Source organism: Chaetodon auriga, chromosome 15 (genome assembly GCF_051107435.1).
Source record: "Chaetodon auriga isolate fChaAug3 chromosome 15, fChaAug3.hap1, whole genome shotgun sequence".
Classification (NCBI taxonomy): Eukaryota; Metazoa; Chordata; class Actinopteri; order Chaetodontiformes; family Chaetodontidae; genus Chaetodon; species Chaetodon auriga.
Genome location: NC_135088.1, coordinates 14,633,807 through 14,652,115, shown reverse-complemented (window position 1 = coordinate 14,652,115; position 18,309 = coordinate 14,633,807). Strand labels below are relative to the sequence as shown.

The 18,309-nt window shown below is 40.0% G+C and overlaps 1 protein-coding gene across 5 annotated transcripts in view; it reads right to left on the bottom strand.

The window, feature by feature from the left end:
• sptbn2 (spectrin, beta, non-erythrocytic 2) overlaps positions 1-18,309 on the bottom strand; it is a 52,036-nt gene that overhangs the window by 16,615 nt on the left and 17,112 nt on the right. For 3 of the 5 annotated variants that reach the window (XM_076751422.1, XM_076751423.1, XM_076751425.1), the window contains exons 3-12: positions 5,432-5,583; positions 4,989-5,162; positions 4,540-4,631; positions 4,280-4,360; positions 3,000-3,115; positions 2,583-2,695; positions 2,294-2,481; positions 2,090-2,207; positions 1,684-1,842; positions 1,267-1,569 (exon numbers count right to left, since the gene is read on the bottom strand). In XM_076751422.1, coding sequence (XP_076607537.1) covers positions 1,267-1,569; positions 1,684-1,842; positions 2,090-2,207; positions 2,294-2,481; positions 2,583-2,695; positions 3,000-3,115; positions 4,280-4,360; positions 4,540-4,631; positions 4,989-5,162; positions 5,432-5,583 — 1,496 coding nt within the window. Of the gene's footprint in view, positions 1-1,266; positions 1,570-1,683; positions 1,843-2,089; positions 2,208-2,293; positions 2,482-2,582; positions 2,696-2,999; positions 3,116-4,279; positions 4,361-4,539; positions 4,632-4,988; positions 5,163-5,431; positions 5,584-16,667; positions 17,374-18,309 lie in introns of those variants that run through there. The other 2 variants (XM_076751424.1, XM_076751426.1) reach the window with 2 other exon arrangements.

Sequence of the window (18,309 nt, the reverse complement as noted above, 5' to 3'; positions counted from 1 at the left end):
AACAGAATTTCAACAAACTGTAGCTTAAAACCTTTAACCTGAACACACAGGGAGCCAGAGTCTTACTCAAATGCCAGCAGAGAAAATTCCTCGAATTTGAGCCACTGGAGAAAACAGCCATTAAATGATAACAGGACATTGTACTACTAATATAATTAAAGAACAAATAAACAAATAAACTTTATACAAGCATTCTAATTCTAATTATATGGTAATGGTGGTTGAATCACAGAGACATTAACAGTGTGATTCCAGTTACCACTGAACTTTGCAGAAGAAATGAAATAATGTCCTAATCACTCACACCCCAGACAAACAAACACAGACATATTATATCCCCACCCCTGCTGTCCTCCATCAAAATAAACACCTGTTTATACTCAATTTCAACTGAGAAATGTAAGTAGGAAACACAAAATGTTTACTTTGTCAAAGCTCAAGGCAACAATAGTGCAGTATTTGTTTACAGGTACTAATAGTATTACGCAGTCATGACTGATGATATGAGGCAGCAGAGAAAGGCATAGACGCTACTTTTTAAACAGACACACAATTGATAGACGTTCACAAGCTTAAAACAATTAAAAATTAACAACAAAATGAAAGAAGAAGCTACACATTTAGGGACCTATACAGTGAATTCCCTGGTAAAGCATAAAAAGAAATTAAAGGCCTATTATGGCAACTGGTAACTCTATATGCCCTCTATTAGAGCTCTAGCACCATTATTTTCTAAAAACATGTGAACCATGGAGATTACGTTCACTCAGTGATGCTGCCAACTGTTAATTTAATAATCTGAATCAGTCAGTTGGTAACCTGGATAATTAACTTCTTCAGTGGCAGCTTAACTGTAAAATGTTGTGTCCATGCCCATCAGGCAATTGCATCTGGCAACTGTAGCATTTCAGACTGGCTGAATTATCATCACAGCATGTGGGAATAGAGTCACCAGATTTCACCATATAAGAGGGAAAGTAGATACTCCCAATGACTGAAGTCTACCTGAGCCAACCTCAGTAAAGCCAGCAACTACAGGCAACACAGCTCAAGCTGGTCCTGTAAAAATCTAATTAGCGCTGTTAATGGTTCTCTGATAAGGGCAGGCACTTAAGCTGCTAAGAACATGTGTGAACAAACACTCACGTAATTGAGAGGATTAAGAAATCCCTTTTTGTTGATTAAATACAAGACCAACACAATGTTGGAAAGCAACGCAGTCACTGTTAAAATAGTGCAAGCATTTATTGTTGACTGGGTCAGTACCTTCATGTCTCCCATCCAGTCCATGATGTAGCGCATCTCTTGAAACAGTCTCTGTAGGTCACGATGGGAATTCAGCCGTTCTCTGCGTGCAGCCAGGAGCTCTTTCAGGTATTCCCAGAGTCGTAGCACATTATCCCTTCGTGCAATTATACGCCGTACATCATGGTACCGCTCTGCTTCCAGCTCCTTGGCAACAGCCTCTACAGCAGCCACACGCTCCCAATACGCCCCAATGTCTGTCTCAATGGCCTCATGTTTACGGGTGGCAGCTTCCACTGCTCCCAAGTCAGTTCCAAAGTTGTCCTGATAACAGGAAAATGAGCTTATCACAGTAAAACTATTCAATGTATACAAGTTAAAAATGTCTGTAGCCACACAACTGTGTGTTTTCTATTAAATCCAATTTTCTTTTATTACCTGAGAGACCAGCCTCTGGTTTTCACTCAACCATGTCTCCCTCATAGCCGCTTTGCGGTCAAAACGTGCAGCGAGCATCTCCAGCTTCTCCTGGCGAATCAACTCATTTCTCAGTGCTAGCTCTCGTTCATGCTCTGCCTTTTCCAGTCGCTCCCAAGCCTGGCACACCAATGAAAACACAGGAATCTGTTAACATCCTGCAACTAGAATACCAACACTGCATACATGATGGGGTGAATCTTCTATAACCCCATTAATAATTCTGTGGTCTAAGAAAAGCGTAAAGTGAACAAATCATGCAACAAGCTGCTTATTTGACATACTGATTACATCACACTGTGAAACTTGCCTTTTACACTTCTGGATGGAAAACAATTTCTGGCTTTTTCAAGAGCACTCCATTTACCTTATTGATGTCAGAGATAAGTTTGCCCTCTCTTGGCATGTAGACTTTCTGATTGTTTGCTCTCATCTTGCTCTGGATAGTAAAGAGGAGAACCTCCAAGTTTCCTTTCTCTGTAAATCTGTGAAGACAGACATCAGCTCTGTTTAATATACTGTATAGCTTCACACTTTGGATCCTAAAGAATAACAAGTACATAATACTCACTTAGGAGGTTTCTCCACAGTCCGGTAGGAGTTGAAGGCCTGTAGCTGGTTCTGCACAGCATTCAATGAGTTGGCTAGCTGACGATCATTGAGCGTCACTATGGTCTGCTCAATCCACTGCAGCAGCTCTGAGGCCAGGGTCTCATACTTCTCTATCAGCTGGTCAGCCTCAATAGCATAGTCCAGCACCTGCAACAGAGACAGATCTGTGAATCGAAGTAACTGGTGGTCAAACGTTCAGTGACTCACATGAACGTATACACATGTGCACACACACACAAGCAGCTAACCTTGCCAATTCGTTTGCCCTCCACTGCCAGGGCTTTCATCTTGGAGAAGTAATGGTAGTAGGTCGCCACATAGGTAATGATGGACTTTTCATCAGGCTGATCAACATTAACATCTGAAAAAAAAAAAAAGACAACTTGATCCATGGCCAAACAAAATGGTTTAGCTCTCAGAACAGTTAGAATGAGGAGATTCATAACTTTCAAAATGCATCTTTGGACATGCTACTGCATGACAGTGTAGCTGACGTGATGTAGTGTGTCTGAGATATAATGAATACCAGTAATCCTGCATAGTCTAACAAGAATTAATCTGTTTTGGACAATAGGCACCACCTTAGTGCCTTAGAGGACAGCGTCAGGCTGTCAGTATGACTTACAGGAATGCTTTGTGCTTTTGTGGAGGCTTTACCCACTGACCTTCGGGGTCCAGCAGCTTGGTAAGACCCAGTTCCTTCTCAGCCACATTGAAAGCATTCTGGAGATTGTAGTGAGCATTGGACCTCTTCAGGTTGTCAAATTCAATCAGGTCAGGTCTGCAGATGCCGGGGGAAGGTTTAGGCTTTAATAAGAACATGAGTACAGAGGACAACAGGGTGCAAGCAAAAGGCAGTATCGTTCAGGCTGACATACAGCATCATCTTCTAGTGGCACAGAGGAAAAAAAATGGTGCACTCACAAAAATAAAATATGTGTCTCTGTTTACAGACCAGGGTGCATTAAATAATCCATTGGATTTAAGTATAGTCATCTGCTCACAAACAGGCTTTTAATCTGTGGATTAGGCAAGGTGGTCCTGCCAATTATTGCTTATTCTAGCATGAACCATGTTTTTCATTTTGAGCTTACTTAGGCATTAGGGGGGTGTAAAACTGGGATGGGTGACCTATATATCATTAAAACTTTAATGGCCAATGAGCATGATTTAGGATTCCCAAAATATGGGAATGAGGACAAAAATGCCTATTTCCTTACTAAGGGTCAATCAACTACAGTGCACATACTTGGGCAATGTAGAGGGGAAAAATATTGTAAAAAATATACATTGTATGCATATTGTAATTACGTGCTATGGTGCCTCTTCTATAGTTAGAATAGGGGCCTGATCATGTAAATAACAATGTCATGGGTAACATGAATATCCCATGCTTCAGTAACTTGAAGGAAGGCAATGTTAGCATTCACTTCAGCTTTCTGTGTGACGAAAAATACTCTGTGGTCTATTTGACTCAGGAGTTTAGGCTGCACCTTTGACTTTCAGTTCACAGGTTAATTTTAACACAAGATATTGATGGCACTATAGCCAGCAGGGTGTGCAAGTGAGTTGCTAAGCATGGCTCCTGATAGAAAATAAGTGGGTTATTATTTCTGTGATCTAGGTCATCTTACTCCCTATTTTATTTTCATCCTTTTAGCCATACTGCAGACTGTTTGAACACTGGGAGTAGTAGGAGACCTACATAGAAAACAGGGATAAAAACACCTCGGAGAAGTGCAATGGTAATGTGACAGGTAGGCAAAGAAAGATAAAAGACATGGTGACAATACTGGACACCTTTTCGATTTACAGGTTAAGTATATAAACTCCTCACTTACAAGAAAAAACCTACCTGTTAAAATGCATTATATCCAAATATATGCCTGACAGGTGCCAATTTTATTGTAATAGGTCACATCAAATACAGGAAAAAGTCAATGACCTGTGTTTGTGCACAATGGCATTGAACGCCAGACCATCTCTCCAGCTGGTCGTGAAGTTGTGGATGTTCACATTGGGGTATCTGCAGAGGCCAGATCAGAAGTCATTAATAATTAACTGAACAGAGCAAGAGTCATCAGTAGCTGCTTCAGTAAAGCCGCAAATAGCACAAATGGTTAAATACATCTTCAACATATTAACAGTGTTTATCCTGTGTGATTAAGCTCTCCCTCTGTCTCTGCTCGCCTGCTCCTTTCTCACCCAGCAGTTTTCATTTGGCACCAAAGCAGCAGGGCATCTTTAGCTGATTTTTTCTCCTTGTTGTCTTCTGTCTCCACACTGATGTCCTGGATCTGTCAGCAGAACATTAATTTTGTTATGACTGCACATAATGTGAAAGAATTCCTCGATGATTAGACACTACAATATTATCACTGTAATCTCGTATCTGTTGGTACATTATACAAAATTTCAGTAAGGGTTAAAAGTTCACAAATAATGACCTTGAGTTTGTAAAGTTTTACCTTGTCAATCACATAGCAACAGCATTAACCTCTATTACGTTTTTTAGTGAGCTTGAGGATGGACAAAGCTACATGCAGAGGCCTGATGTCCCAAAGCCAAATTCACTCTCTGAAAGATGTTAATTAACATGGCAGCTGCACAGACAGAGTATGAGCAGAGCTCCACAAAGACACTCTAGATGTTACCTGGAAACGAAGGATGATGGTCCAGATGAGACCCAGTGTGAGACGGTGATTCCCATCCACAATGTCATGTGAGCCCATGTTTTCTAGATGGACTTTTTGCTCCTTGAGAAACTGCAGGGCTTTGTCAACATTCTCCAGGCAGTGGATACGCATGCGGCCCTTAGTGGGCTTTGGCTGTGAGAAGCAGAAGAAAAGGAAAGAAGATATATGTTGAAACCATTGAACTTGCGTGATCACAACACACGAGGAAAAGGCTGGCAGGAATTTAAAAAGAGAAAAAATGAATCGAAGCAGGTGAAGTGAATCCCACTGAAAGAAAGAAGAAATTAAGTGCATGACTTCCCCTTCCCCTTCCCTCCTGACTTGTGGTGCAGGGTTAGGGTCATGCTCGGGGCCTGAGTCATGGTTAGGACAGAGAAGGGTGCTTTCTGTGTGATACTGACCAGCTGTTCTCCTGAGAGCACTTCCAGAAGGCGGATAAGCATGCGGCCATCGCGCAGGTCGGTGTACAAGTCACCGATGCGACATGTCACTCGGCCTAAGTGAGAGTTTACCCATTTGGTGAAGGTCTTCTTCTGCACTGCTTCACGCTCATCTGCAAAGGACACAACAGGGAGAGAGGGGCTGAAGTTGCATTACACCAAGGTTACAACTGAGTCTACTGACTGAGATGTCACTGGCTTCAGTACTGTTACTGCCAGGAAAATAAATATTTACAAGGCATCAATTTTCCTCTAAACAAACACAAATATAATCAACAACTCTGATCACTGACAGTAAATCATAAGGACTTAAGCTCTTTCACAGATAAGATACACCATTAAGTCTCCAGGATCACTGTATTGACAGCTTAGTGAGAGCTTTTCACTCTTCAGCTCGAAGTTTTCTGTTGGCACTGCTCATGTCCGCATTGCTAATTATTCCAATGATGTGAGATTAAAAGAGATCGTGACAATGCAAAATTGCACATAAAGATAATGACATTGAGTATTTTTGCTTTCTTCATTGGAACAGGACTAAAAAAAGAATCACAATAAATTAAGCTGTAACAGCAGCTCAGACATATGGACCGGGGGAGTAAGAAGCTAATCCTGCTCCGCCACCTAACAAGGTGACCTCATTTCTAGGACACAAGGTCTCCCTGCCTTTTAAAAACACCATTCCAGCATTGCACTTAATGCACTGCACCTAGATCGAGCCCACACATTGAGGAAGGCAGAAAATAGATCATAGGAGCAATTCCGCAATAATGAGTTAAATAAAACAAAGCCTTTACAGCAGCATGAAATGAAGTATGGTGGTGAATATAAATGTCTGTCCTAAAACATCGGCAAACAGTGGAGATTTCATATTTCATATTCATCACCTAACAAAACACAAATAGTCACAGCTTGAGTAAAGCTGCATTTTAAGGGCTCACCTCACATACCTTGATATGATGAAATGATTGATGATGGTGACTGTATCCTGCACAAAGATGCAATATGCCACACCTTTCAACACCACACTTCAAAGCAGCTTAGTATAACAACATAAATCCCTAAACTACATCTTATGTGCTTGAGATGTAACACCAAAACCGAATCAAAGGTAGAAATGTAATTAATGAGAAAGAAAGCTGCCTTGAGGGGTGACGCGCATGGGCAAGAATCACTAATCTGAATTAAACTCTCCTGTGTCACCCTTGACATTTTTGTATAACGTTGTTGGTACTAACATGAGCTCATCAAGTACTACACTGCAGTCAACATCAAAACAAAGTTGTTTGCTTTCAAAGACTGTACTCAAAGAATGCACAAATTTAAATATTCCTAAAACACAAACATTTCTTAAAAAATACTCATTCAGAAGGTGAGGCTTGCAACTGCATGCTACTGTGACATTTAAATGCAACACTATCCAAAGCTGAGACTTCCAAAGGCAAGGCCGGGATACCCAGGCATTTCAATGTATACAGTGGGAGAATGTGAAGATCATAAAGTTCTATATAGTAAGAATGAGAGAGAGTAATTGAAATTGGTTTAAGTATCATACAAATAAAGCTGTTTGTGGCACAGATTGTATTGCTGAGTTACTACTCTGTTCTGTAAGTCTTTGATTAATATATGCATAATGAAGTAACTCCACAGAATGTTGTGCAATCAAAGTACCAACTGCCAGCTAAAAAAAGAACAGGTTTTGTAGTTTGACATAAGACTTTAGGGTGGAGTAATATACCACAAGACGTAACGTTTGACCCGTGCTGAAGGTGCTTCCTCTGTATCTATATTCTACTACAAAAGGACCTCTTTTGAAATATCTTCTTTTGATGTTGTAATTTAGCAGCAAATTGAAAGCAATCTGCTATTAACTTTCAACAACAAAAGAAAAACTGGCACTGGCACTAAAGACTGGCACAACTAATTTTTTATTTTTTTATCAAATTCCTTACTGCTGTGACCTCTGGCCTTGTAGCATGATATTTTAATGAGCAGGTTTCTACTAGTCATCAACCACTCCTACTAGTCAGCCAGTCTCAGGAGATATATCATATTCTTCTTCACTTCTCTTTCACTAACAATGATTAATTCATGTCAAAAAGGTCTCAAATACAACCAGTAAAGAGTTAATCAGAGAGCGGGACCAACCTGGGGATAGGTGAAATAGCAGAGTCCTCAATTGGCTCTGAGAAGCTGTTTACAAATGAGACACAATCTGATTGGATTAAACCCCAAGCAATCTTGTCTGAACTTGAGAGAGTTTGACTGCAGTAACAACGTGACTGCTTCCTTGCAGGGAAAGCTGGAATCTTTTAAACTCTGTTTATTTAACATGTTTCTATGTTCTTTAAAAGGCAACTAGACTTGCTAGAGGTTCTTGAAGACATTCCACTTGTCATCCAAGAGGCTTCAGTTCCGATTGACTGGTGGGGAGTCTCAGGCATTTCTCCTCTTGGCATGCCTGGGACTCCCCACCAGTCAATTAGAAGTAAAGAAGCCTCTTGGATGAGAGGCGAAACATCATCTAGAACCTCGAAAAGTGCTGTTGCCTTTTAAAGCACTTAGAAGTACCATGACATGGATGAATGAGAATCTTTACAGACATTTATTTAACATGTCATAACACAGAATTTTCTTTTTTTCCAAACAAATCTGTCTCATCCGATAAAGTATTTCTATGCTGTTGATTGTAGTTATAGTTGTAGTAAAGTCATGTTTCTTTCTGCCTCTTGCTCTTGCTGCATGTCTACCACTTTAGCACCACACATTGCACAGAGTTACAATCACGCATGACAGCTTTGGCTTGTCAACAACTATCCACAGCACCCCCAGCAGCATATCTGATGTGAATGCACTGCCGCTGTTTTATTACTGCATCGTGATCGTGCTACAACCACAGATGAATGTTTAGTCTACAACGTTGCGTAGTGTTGACAAGCGACTTTGACAGTTGACTAGTCAGCTACTCTGTGAAACCCCAAGGATGTGTATGCATGCCACGAGTGTCAGAGTGGTGTAAATACAAATTTGTTTCGACTGCAAAAGGCCACATCTGTCAAGCCTGATGCTTTCCCTACTGAGACTCACACTTCAGTGTGTAGTGGTCATTTCATAGCCTTGAAATAAAAACCATAGGAATCGCTACACTGTCAAAAAAAAAATAAGAAATCACAAAAGTGTTACTTGTGATCCTAGCTCAGTGATAAATCAATGATGTGATGGACATTATTTGAAATTTTTAACTTGAACAAAATGCTCGTATTTCACACGAGACTGCAGAAGAAACATGAAAATTGTGTTCAGCAAGTGCAACTGTAAAGTATCATTCACTGATGATGTCTCATCCTGTCCTACCATGCTCTTTTCTTGCCCAAGGGCTTGGTAACAATTACAGAGCGCACGCCTATTATAGACAAAGAGTTCAATAGCAGATAAAACCTATATGTCAAATATTATAATTATAGACACATTTAAAAGATAGGTGGCTATACAGAGATATATTAATTCAAAGCAGGGCTTCCAAAACTCAAGGATATCAGACAAACAAGAGAGTGTTATAGCATCACACTTAAACAGCTACCATAGGTCAAACAGATCTGCTTTAGTTTAGATCTGGTTGGTTCTCTACATATTGTAATAAGGTGTCCTGGTTATTGCGGGGTTGAGTTTTTAGCCCTCACCATTTTATCCCATCGTCATTTCTTTCAAAAACTGACTCTCACTAAACCCATCTTTCTCATGTACCACACTAACAGATTATTCCATTAATAAAAAGGACCACCAAGTGATTTGAAGCTGTTCAATGAGCCAGCCGAGGTGTGTTACTGTGCCCAGTGAGGTACAGTGGAGGAGCCTACATTCCTCCTGAAGCTTGGTCATGTTGTGACAGCACCCAGCACTAAGGAGGGGGCAGTGGGGCAGCGGCTATAGCCCTACAGAAGAAATGCTGCTGCCCTGCTGGTGCTATGCTGCTAATAACAAGGCTACTGAACAAGAACACAAGACAGACAAACACAGACATCAGTCTCTGACGTGTTTGCTCATTATGGCAAGCAAACACAGACCTGTCATCAGTTGCGGCTCCAGTAGATAAGGGCAAAACTGGGGCAGCTGTTTTCTCTAACAATGTGACATTTATGGATAGTGCTGTTAGTGCATGGGAGGATAAGTCAACTGTAACATTTGTACATCCATGTCTAAATGGTTTATTATTTTATACTAAGAATGCTCAGCGTCTGCGACAGGAGGCTTGTTTATTTTAAACAAAGTACCCTGTTGGCTGAAAGTGAGACAGGATAAGGGAAACCAGGTCTCCTCTATGTTGTCAAATGTCTTAAGTCACACATCACGCAAAACACCTGCAGAGACTGCCAATATTGTTGCACAATTATACAATAGAGGACAAGAGAAAAGCAGAAAATATGACCTTTGGGAAGCAAGCCTCAGAATTACTAGTTATTCTTACTAAGTCATGCATAATTTTAGCTATTTTGACAAAAAAAAAAAAAAAAATCCCACTGAAATGACTTGACAATGACAATTCAAAAGAACAGTTCCTCCACACTAAAATGCAATGTGCCAACGACAGGGGCTGCAAGATGTGATAAAATTGCCTTATATACTTATGTTGGCATGCCTGTAATCCAGCTCAAAATAGGTATTAGCTGCTATATCCTGCTGTATCCACTATCTCTAATGTGGATTCAATCAACTACTTCATTCCTTTGAGAGAGATTTTTTTCTACAATCAAAACATGCTAAAATGTTAAAACTGATATCCAGCACTAAATTTACAGCACGTGTCTTAAAAATCCATCTGGGACTAGAATCAAACATATTCTTACTTAAATCTTTCAAAATTGTTTGAAAACTGCCCTGACTATCCTGGAGCCCTACCCATCCTTCTTTAAACCTGTTTGTGTGCATGCTAGAAAAACAAGTAATTAGAATCTTTTATGCTATGTTTCTGTCCTTTGCTTACTAATGGCAGATTAGAACTAGTGGTTACAGGCATCATCAAGTGCTTCAAACGCATATTTGGGCATGTCCAGTCACTTTGAACATGTTTGTCTCTGGTAATAAGCTTAAGTATATGTCAGGGCAGGGAAGTAGAGTGGCCCAGCCAGTGCCCTCTCTACTGGTGAAGGTACTGGGGTTTAGCTTGCTGTTGTTTTCCTGTTTAACCCCCAAACAAACTTGCACACTGTTGATAACGATGTTTATCTGCAGGTAATCTGAGCAAATATGCCGCCAAACTTAATCCTGTCTGTGTGGCTCATTGTGGCAAGGATCGTGTTTGGTGATAAAATGGAGACAGATGCAACACAACGATGAATCACTGGGCAAAAGGTCAGGCACATCTATGAAAGAAAACAAGCTCACATCTCTGGACCAGAACAACATATGTGCAATTTAAGACAGAGTCTTAACTGAAATGATTTCCTATTTTTCATGTCCCAGGAAATAATGTGCTCAGTCAAGTTCAGTGGTCAGGATTTATTCTGTTTTAGGACCAGGAATTTCCAGAAAAAGAGATATGCTGAACAAAATAATGATAAAAAAAAAAAAAAAGAATTTGAACTAATTGATAAATCTGTCAGGATTTTCAAAAAAAATGCACTTGTTAGTTTACATATTTAAATCTGCAAATGCATTCAAACCCTGTGCCATCAAAAATGTCTTACAATAAAAAAAAACACCAGACTTTGATTAATCATATGTCAGACACTGTGTAATGTAACTGAGGCAGAACCTTGTTTGAGTGGAAGGTGTCCTGCTAGCACACAGTGTGAATAGTTTAGTTAGTTAAATTAAGTTTCGGCCAATAAGACGCCTAGCGATATTTGTCAGTTAACCTTTTTTTTGTTTTGTTCTAGCTTTCAGCATGGATACCATGTGTCACTGATGTCCGATCTTTTGATCACTCATTAAGCCCTTCCTACAGTACAACCGTGAAATGTTAGAAACAGTCAAAATTGTTAGAAGTTGGATGGAGCTAGGACTCAACACGGAGATCGATGAACATCACTATGTTGCTCCCTATGTTGCTCACTGTCTTCTGAATGAATCCTGCATCCCTCTGCTGTGTTGCATGACACTGCACTTTGGCTCACAGTGGCGTGACTTCAGCAAAGAGGACACAGAGTGACTCCATCCTTAAATAGCTTACCATAGTAAGCACTTCACACAATAGCAACAACTGAATGTTGCAGATTTTATCCACTTTTTTCCCATGGCCATTTACTGTCAAAACACACTGGATTACGGTCTTGTGAATATTTCCTGATTCCCAAACCTGTAAGAAGCTTGCAAAGGAACTCGAGAAAAAAGAAATAGTTCTGGCCTCAGCACAGGTTGGTAATCATCAAGTGCTGCTAACAATTTCTTTCTTGTTTCACGTCCTGGCCAGGTCATGTCTTCCTCACTAGCATTCCTAGTTTACTTTCTACCTGGGTTGAAATGCCCCCAACTCCGTAAACTCTTGACATCCTGTCCCTCACCCACCCTTGCGTAATGAGTGCCTCTGGTCACCCTGTCCTGAGAAAGAATGAGTAAACTACTTCCATCAATCTGTCTGCTTTAATCTGCTTTAATGACCTTCTCTTGGACATTCCCACAAAGACAAGATTATGGTATTGTGCCAAAGGGTAAAGAGAAAGCTCATCAGTGGGAGGCAGCTCTGCTCTTATTTAGCTTGGCTTGGCTTATTTAGCTATTCTAAGATTTACATTTTTTACATTGATTTTATCTAAAAATGACCTACATAAAGGACACTGCATTTGTTGTTTGTAATGCTAATAATCAGACAAAATGTTCCATCCTAGTCCTATAGTTGACCTGAATTCTTCCAAATCTGTCACTGAAATGAAAAAAATAAAAAATAAAAAATCACACCCAAGAATCAGTATCTCAACCACTGATTTCCTACTGTTTTTGCTGTCTGAGATTACAGAGTAGACCCAAGGCCCCCATCAAAGGATTGAATTTCAGTCTGTTATTTGTCTTCAGGACGAAAGTATCACATAAAGTAGTGACAAAAAAAAAAATCAGAAAGACAAAAGCAGCTTATTAGCTTTGTGGTTCGTGGTTACACAGTCTTCATTGACAACAATGTGAGGTTTGAGCTGAGTGTCAACTATAGTTGCAGTGTGTGATAGTTCATAGATGCCAGAAAACTGAGAGTACCAGTTATACGAGTAGTTGGTATTTGTAAAAAATGTTTCAGCAACACAGGAGAAAAGTAATGCATGATGTAAAAAAAGAATGCTATTTACTAGCTAAACGATGTTATACTGTATGTATTTGTTACTGTTTGAGCAAATTAGAGTGTAAATAAATATTTCAATCTTACTTTATATATTTCTCTAAGAAATAAAAAATTGACCCTCAGTGTTACACATTGACATTGATGCTACATGTCTACAGAGTTGTAGAAGGCATTCCTGCATATCATCCAAATTAAACTGTGAAGTTATGTGTGTGCAAAACAAAACACATAAAACGGCACATGCTTTCACAGTTGTCTTCCTGCAAAAGCAGAACTGCCCTTCCTTTGCCTACGACTTTGAAAGTAAGGTTGTGGTAAAACCGCCGCCTTGCCACATGTAGCACAAGTTATTTTTACACTTTTAACAGTTTGAGGTTACAATTATAGACAGGCAGTGTGTTTTGCCCAACTCTAACAACACTGTTCATACAATGACAAAAACTGACAGGACGAATAAGGTGGAGACCTCTCTTACAGTACTGTTCTCTCTCGTTTTGTGAAAGCGGTAAAGGCACTGAACATGCCCTTCAGGTCATGCACTTCTATGCCATCTGCAGCTATGGCTGATAATGGAGAAGATGATGAGGGGGGGGGGCTGGCCAAGGCCAATCCCATGAGAAATGAGACAGAAGCAGGCACCTCTCAGCCATAACATCTGAATATAACAAGAGCGTGAAATGTCAACAACACAATAACTGTTCTAAAGTCTCCAAAATGGCACTTCCTTGTTACCCTACCGTTTAGGAAACTGTCAATATTAGTAAAACTGTACAAACAAAAAGGCCGTTTTTTGTTTGCCCACTGCCGTTTGTTTGTTAAATAGTGAACCTTCACCACGGTAATGTGACTCTGAGATACAGCTGGAGGCCACCAGCATAAGAGCTTTCAGTAAGAGTGTTTGATATATTAAGTTGCAACATTCAATTCATAGTGTGCTACCAGACTCGAAACTTGAGACCCAAAACACGACATTGCTCTCTTCCAGTATCTACTGAAATGCTTAAGTATAAGAATAAAAATGGCTCTGACCAAGATAGCTAAGTATCCAGACTTCTTTGTTGAGATTTGACTTTACAGACCAAAATGTTAGGACTAAATTACCCAAGGAAAAAAAGCCTGTAGAGTGAGACTGACACAACTAGACACTACAGTGTGTGTCACTCTACTGAGTACAAAAAACATCCAAGCTGCAGACTCCATTTGGAAATCTTTTCACTTTTTCTGTGTTTGTGAATGTGTTTTAAAAGGCCTTGAGAGCCAAAAAAAAAAAAAAAAACATCCTAGCTGACCTAACACTCTTTATTTATCTCTGAACCGGGACATCAAACCAATAGTAGCAGCAAGATCAGTAACTGGAAGTATAATGCAATATGAACTTTCACACTGCTCCTCTCTATTGGATTTTACACATAGGAGACACTGCAAAATTTCAGAACAATGTGCATAGAGTAATGTGGTTTGGGCTACACGAAAATGCCATAGCTTGAAACAAACTGTATATTCTCTTAACCACTCATGAATGACTTAATTGGTTAAAGTATGATGTGAGGGTGGGTCAAAAAAGAAAAGCTATTAAAAAACTGCCCCTCCATATGTCAATAAAGGTTGTTCCATGGCACGAAGATGGACTTTTCCTCTCGCTTCAATCTAACCATGTGGTCCAGTGTTTCATTAATCCTGTGTTCTTTGGCAATAGTTATTTAGTTACTCGGTTTATTCTTTACCAGTTAGATACAGTATCATTTACTACTGAGTGAGATAATGCTAGATGTGTTCAGTGCTTTCATGACTGATATGGGAACTGAATATCTCTCTTTACCAATTTCCAGCCACAACAAATGACCTAGATACATACTTTGCAGTTCCTTCGTTCAGATGTTAAACTCTACGTGTTAAAATATTATGGTTGGGGCAAAATTTTATTTCAAAAACAAAAGCTGGTAACCACTGACCTTGTGCAAACTGCATGTATGAAGGTGACAAATATTTTTCAAACGAATGCAAACACAATATATGTTTACAATGTATGCATACAAAACAATGTTTCTATTTTGTGGGTAAGTGGTAATAAAATGTCACCAAAACTATGCGTGTGCACACCACTGACATCATTCCAGCAGACATTATGGTCTAACAGGGAGAGAGGGAGGGTGAGGGAGTGACACAAGGAATGAGCCTCAAGGGTAGTCAAACTGGAAATACAAGTGGGTGTTGCCAAGATGTGTTTGTGCGTCTGAGAATGTGTGCATGTGAGTATATTTACAGCAAACTTAATCCAGAACATAATCAAGCAGATGACCAACAAAGAACATAAGAATTGAAGTAAATATATGACAAATGCAGCACATGTGTTTATTATCTTATTTCTCCAAACTACAAATTCAAAAACAGAGTTCCAGTTTGAATTCATTTCACAATATTCTTGTTGTGGGGAAGTGTGATAAATTCTGTCAGCACAATTTCAGTAACTGATCCCTGACCCTCAGTATTACACAGTGGGTTAAAGGTTTTCTTGCCTGACAGCTTGAGAAAGTTATGTAGGTATGTAGCGTCTTTGTGCATGAGGCTGCACGGTTGAATTTGACAATGTTGTAGATCTTGTACAGTCTTTAAAGTAAAAGATTCTATCTCCTCTGTGGACCTTATCTCAACTCAGGAGTATTGGTGCTGTCAGTGTGAAAGTGAGGACATTTTTTTATTCAGGCATCATTTCACATACATATACACACAAGGTAATACATGGCAATGAAGATATAGCTTAATATGGGTGGTAAAATGTTGTTGGTCTACTACAAGAATGTCAATCATCCACATAGTGTAGAGTGCCCATAAAGTAAACTCTAACACAGTTCTCTATTCTATCTAGACAGCAACCAGGGAGGGCCCGGAAGCTCACAAAACGTTGCAATCTTCATGCACACCTCTGACTGACATGCCAGTTCCACATGCATATGCAGCTACTGCAAATACTTGATCTCATGGCCAAAGACCAAGGGGTCTAAAGCTCACAAGAATGAGCCACATGATAATACAGGAATTCTTAGAGGTACACATTATGATCAAGCAAGTGAAAAAAAGAATTGTACACATTACAAAGGAGAAGATTTGTTTGATTGTTTGTGTTTTAGTTTTTTTTTCCTGCCATTTGACACAAGCATTTACAGATGTTAGTGAAAAAGCTGACAGCTTTTGAGAGTTAAAAGATTCCCTTACAATGAATTATTTCAGTTTTAGTTTTTTTGCTCCTTTTTTTGGGGGGGGGGGCACTTAAGTTACCACATCATCATGATTTCCTACTCCCATGTGCCAACCAATGGCCTTTGTGATTTCTGTTTGCAGGACCTCACAGACCTCACAGGCTTTAGCCAGAGACAGAGCCGTGCATTGTAATAAGATAAGAAAGGACAGGTGGCCCAGTGATCAGGTGCCAGACTGCCTGCCTGCTTTAGAGCTGAGCTGAAGCCTACTGTGCTGTCTACTATGGTTCCCCACGATTGTCAGCACATTAAGCTCTGAAACAGTAAAGAATTGAGAGACAGTCTCTTCAACCTGTCACAGATAATTACGTGGGCTAGAAAAATGCTGAGCTATTTGGGGACAAATTTACAACCCAAAGCACCTGCGGTACGACCTCTACTAGAGCAACAGCCAAATAGTCCAGTTCTACTTGATATGTCCTGCTTCAACAAACTCTGCTTCAACAGTCTTATCAATAACTTTTAACATTAACAACTGCTGCCATAAGCCACACACCAAAGAACTTCAGACTCTAACCTATGACGTCAAGATAACTGTATATTCAAATATAATGGCTTAGCTAGCCTCAGCCAATATATTTTACGCAACAAATCATTGGATAAACTTATATTGCAAATGTTTAAACTTAATGGAATTTCCCTTTCAACCAAATCGACAGGTCAGTATGACTCTTACCTTGCAGCTGTTTAAACCGTCCTTCCAGGATGTTAGAGTACTGCACCTGATTAACAAATGCTGCTGGGGATAGACAGGGCTCTCTGTCCCTGTGGTCCCACTCCATGGCCATTCTTCGTATTCTCTCTCCTAAATATTCCTTTCAGAAACAGAATGAACGGGAGTTCTCCTGCATAGCACAGCAGAGGCAACTTTTCCCACTAAAAATGTATTGAATCCTTTGGAGGGTTTTCCAGAAGATAAAAAAGTTTTGTATATCCAAAATGCCTTAGTTTATTCTCCTCTTCTATATTCCCTTAATGCTGGGCCTCAGTAAGACACAGCACAAGCTTGAAAATGCTGCCGCCTGTTCTCTTCTTCATCTACTGTATGTCCCACCTTGTCCAATGAAAACACAGCAGTGACTGCACGGGTGGATTTTTTCAAAGAATCATTTCAAACAAAACTGAAGAACAAAATGTTCTCTTGTTTCACCTCCCCCTGTGAAGATTTCACCACACTTGTGGCCTCTGTGCAAAGTGAAAATCTTTGGTTGCACTCCCTCGTGGTTCTAGCAAAGGAACACTAGCTACTCCTTCCCTCCAAACTCTGAACACGCATTTGCTGGAGCAGAGCACAGCAGAGCAGGCTAACCGGCTGTGGTCGGATAGCTGTGTAAACAAAGCCTGCTGTGCTGTCTGAAAATTGTGTCATTTGCATAAGGTGTGTTTGAGGGAGGAGCACAAAGGAAGAATATGGCGGAAGGATGAGGGGAGGGAGGAGGTGTAGAGGTGGACTTAACCATTAGAGTTCCTTGCTCAGTGTAGCTTGAGGCGGATTATTCAACTCCACCTTAATTCCATGGAGCACTGGGGTGTGGCTAGCCCAGAACATATATCATGAAAGTCCCCATCAGATCGCATCCTCTTATCCTGTTGTTTCGCTGCGCGGTTACTTATTTCTGTCAATCTCTAAGACAACATTTGATCCTCTTTCTTCTGTTCACGGGGTCTGCCGTATGATACAGAGTTAAGACAGGAAGGAAGTTGTTGAGTCTGTCTCAGCAACGCAACAAGCTCTTTCCTGCCTGAACAAGATTTGAAACTGTGAACTTGTGTGTCTGTTTGTCAGGCAGATGGTTAGGGTGGGGGTGGTGGTGGATGTGGGTCACTACCTGTCTAAAACAATTATAGAACTATAGTGTATTAACACATTTTACGTCTTACTAGATTAGGGACAAATATAGAAATGATGCCTGGCACCCCTTGTTAAGGAAATAGTGTTTCTTATTGGCTTTTTAAATGTTTAATTTGGTGGCTTTTTTCCCACTCTCACATTGATTGATTGTTTGCAAACACTGGAGGAAAATGGACCTGTTGGGATTTGAAAATAACAAAATAATTATTTTCCTCCATCACTGAACAAAGGACTATCATACCATAGAAACAGTAATTATTGCCTTTTAGAGTATACTTGAGGTTCACAAGAAAATAAATGTGCACATGATTTTCATGGCTGTGCTCCATAATGCAGCACCAGTAATGAAGGAGTTTTTATTTGAATCTACGTAATACGCAACAACATTACTGTCCATGGACACTATGTATCCAGGGAACATTAGAAATAAGTTGAATAACTTACTGAATGGTAGGTTTAGCTGCTA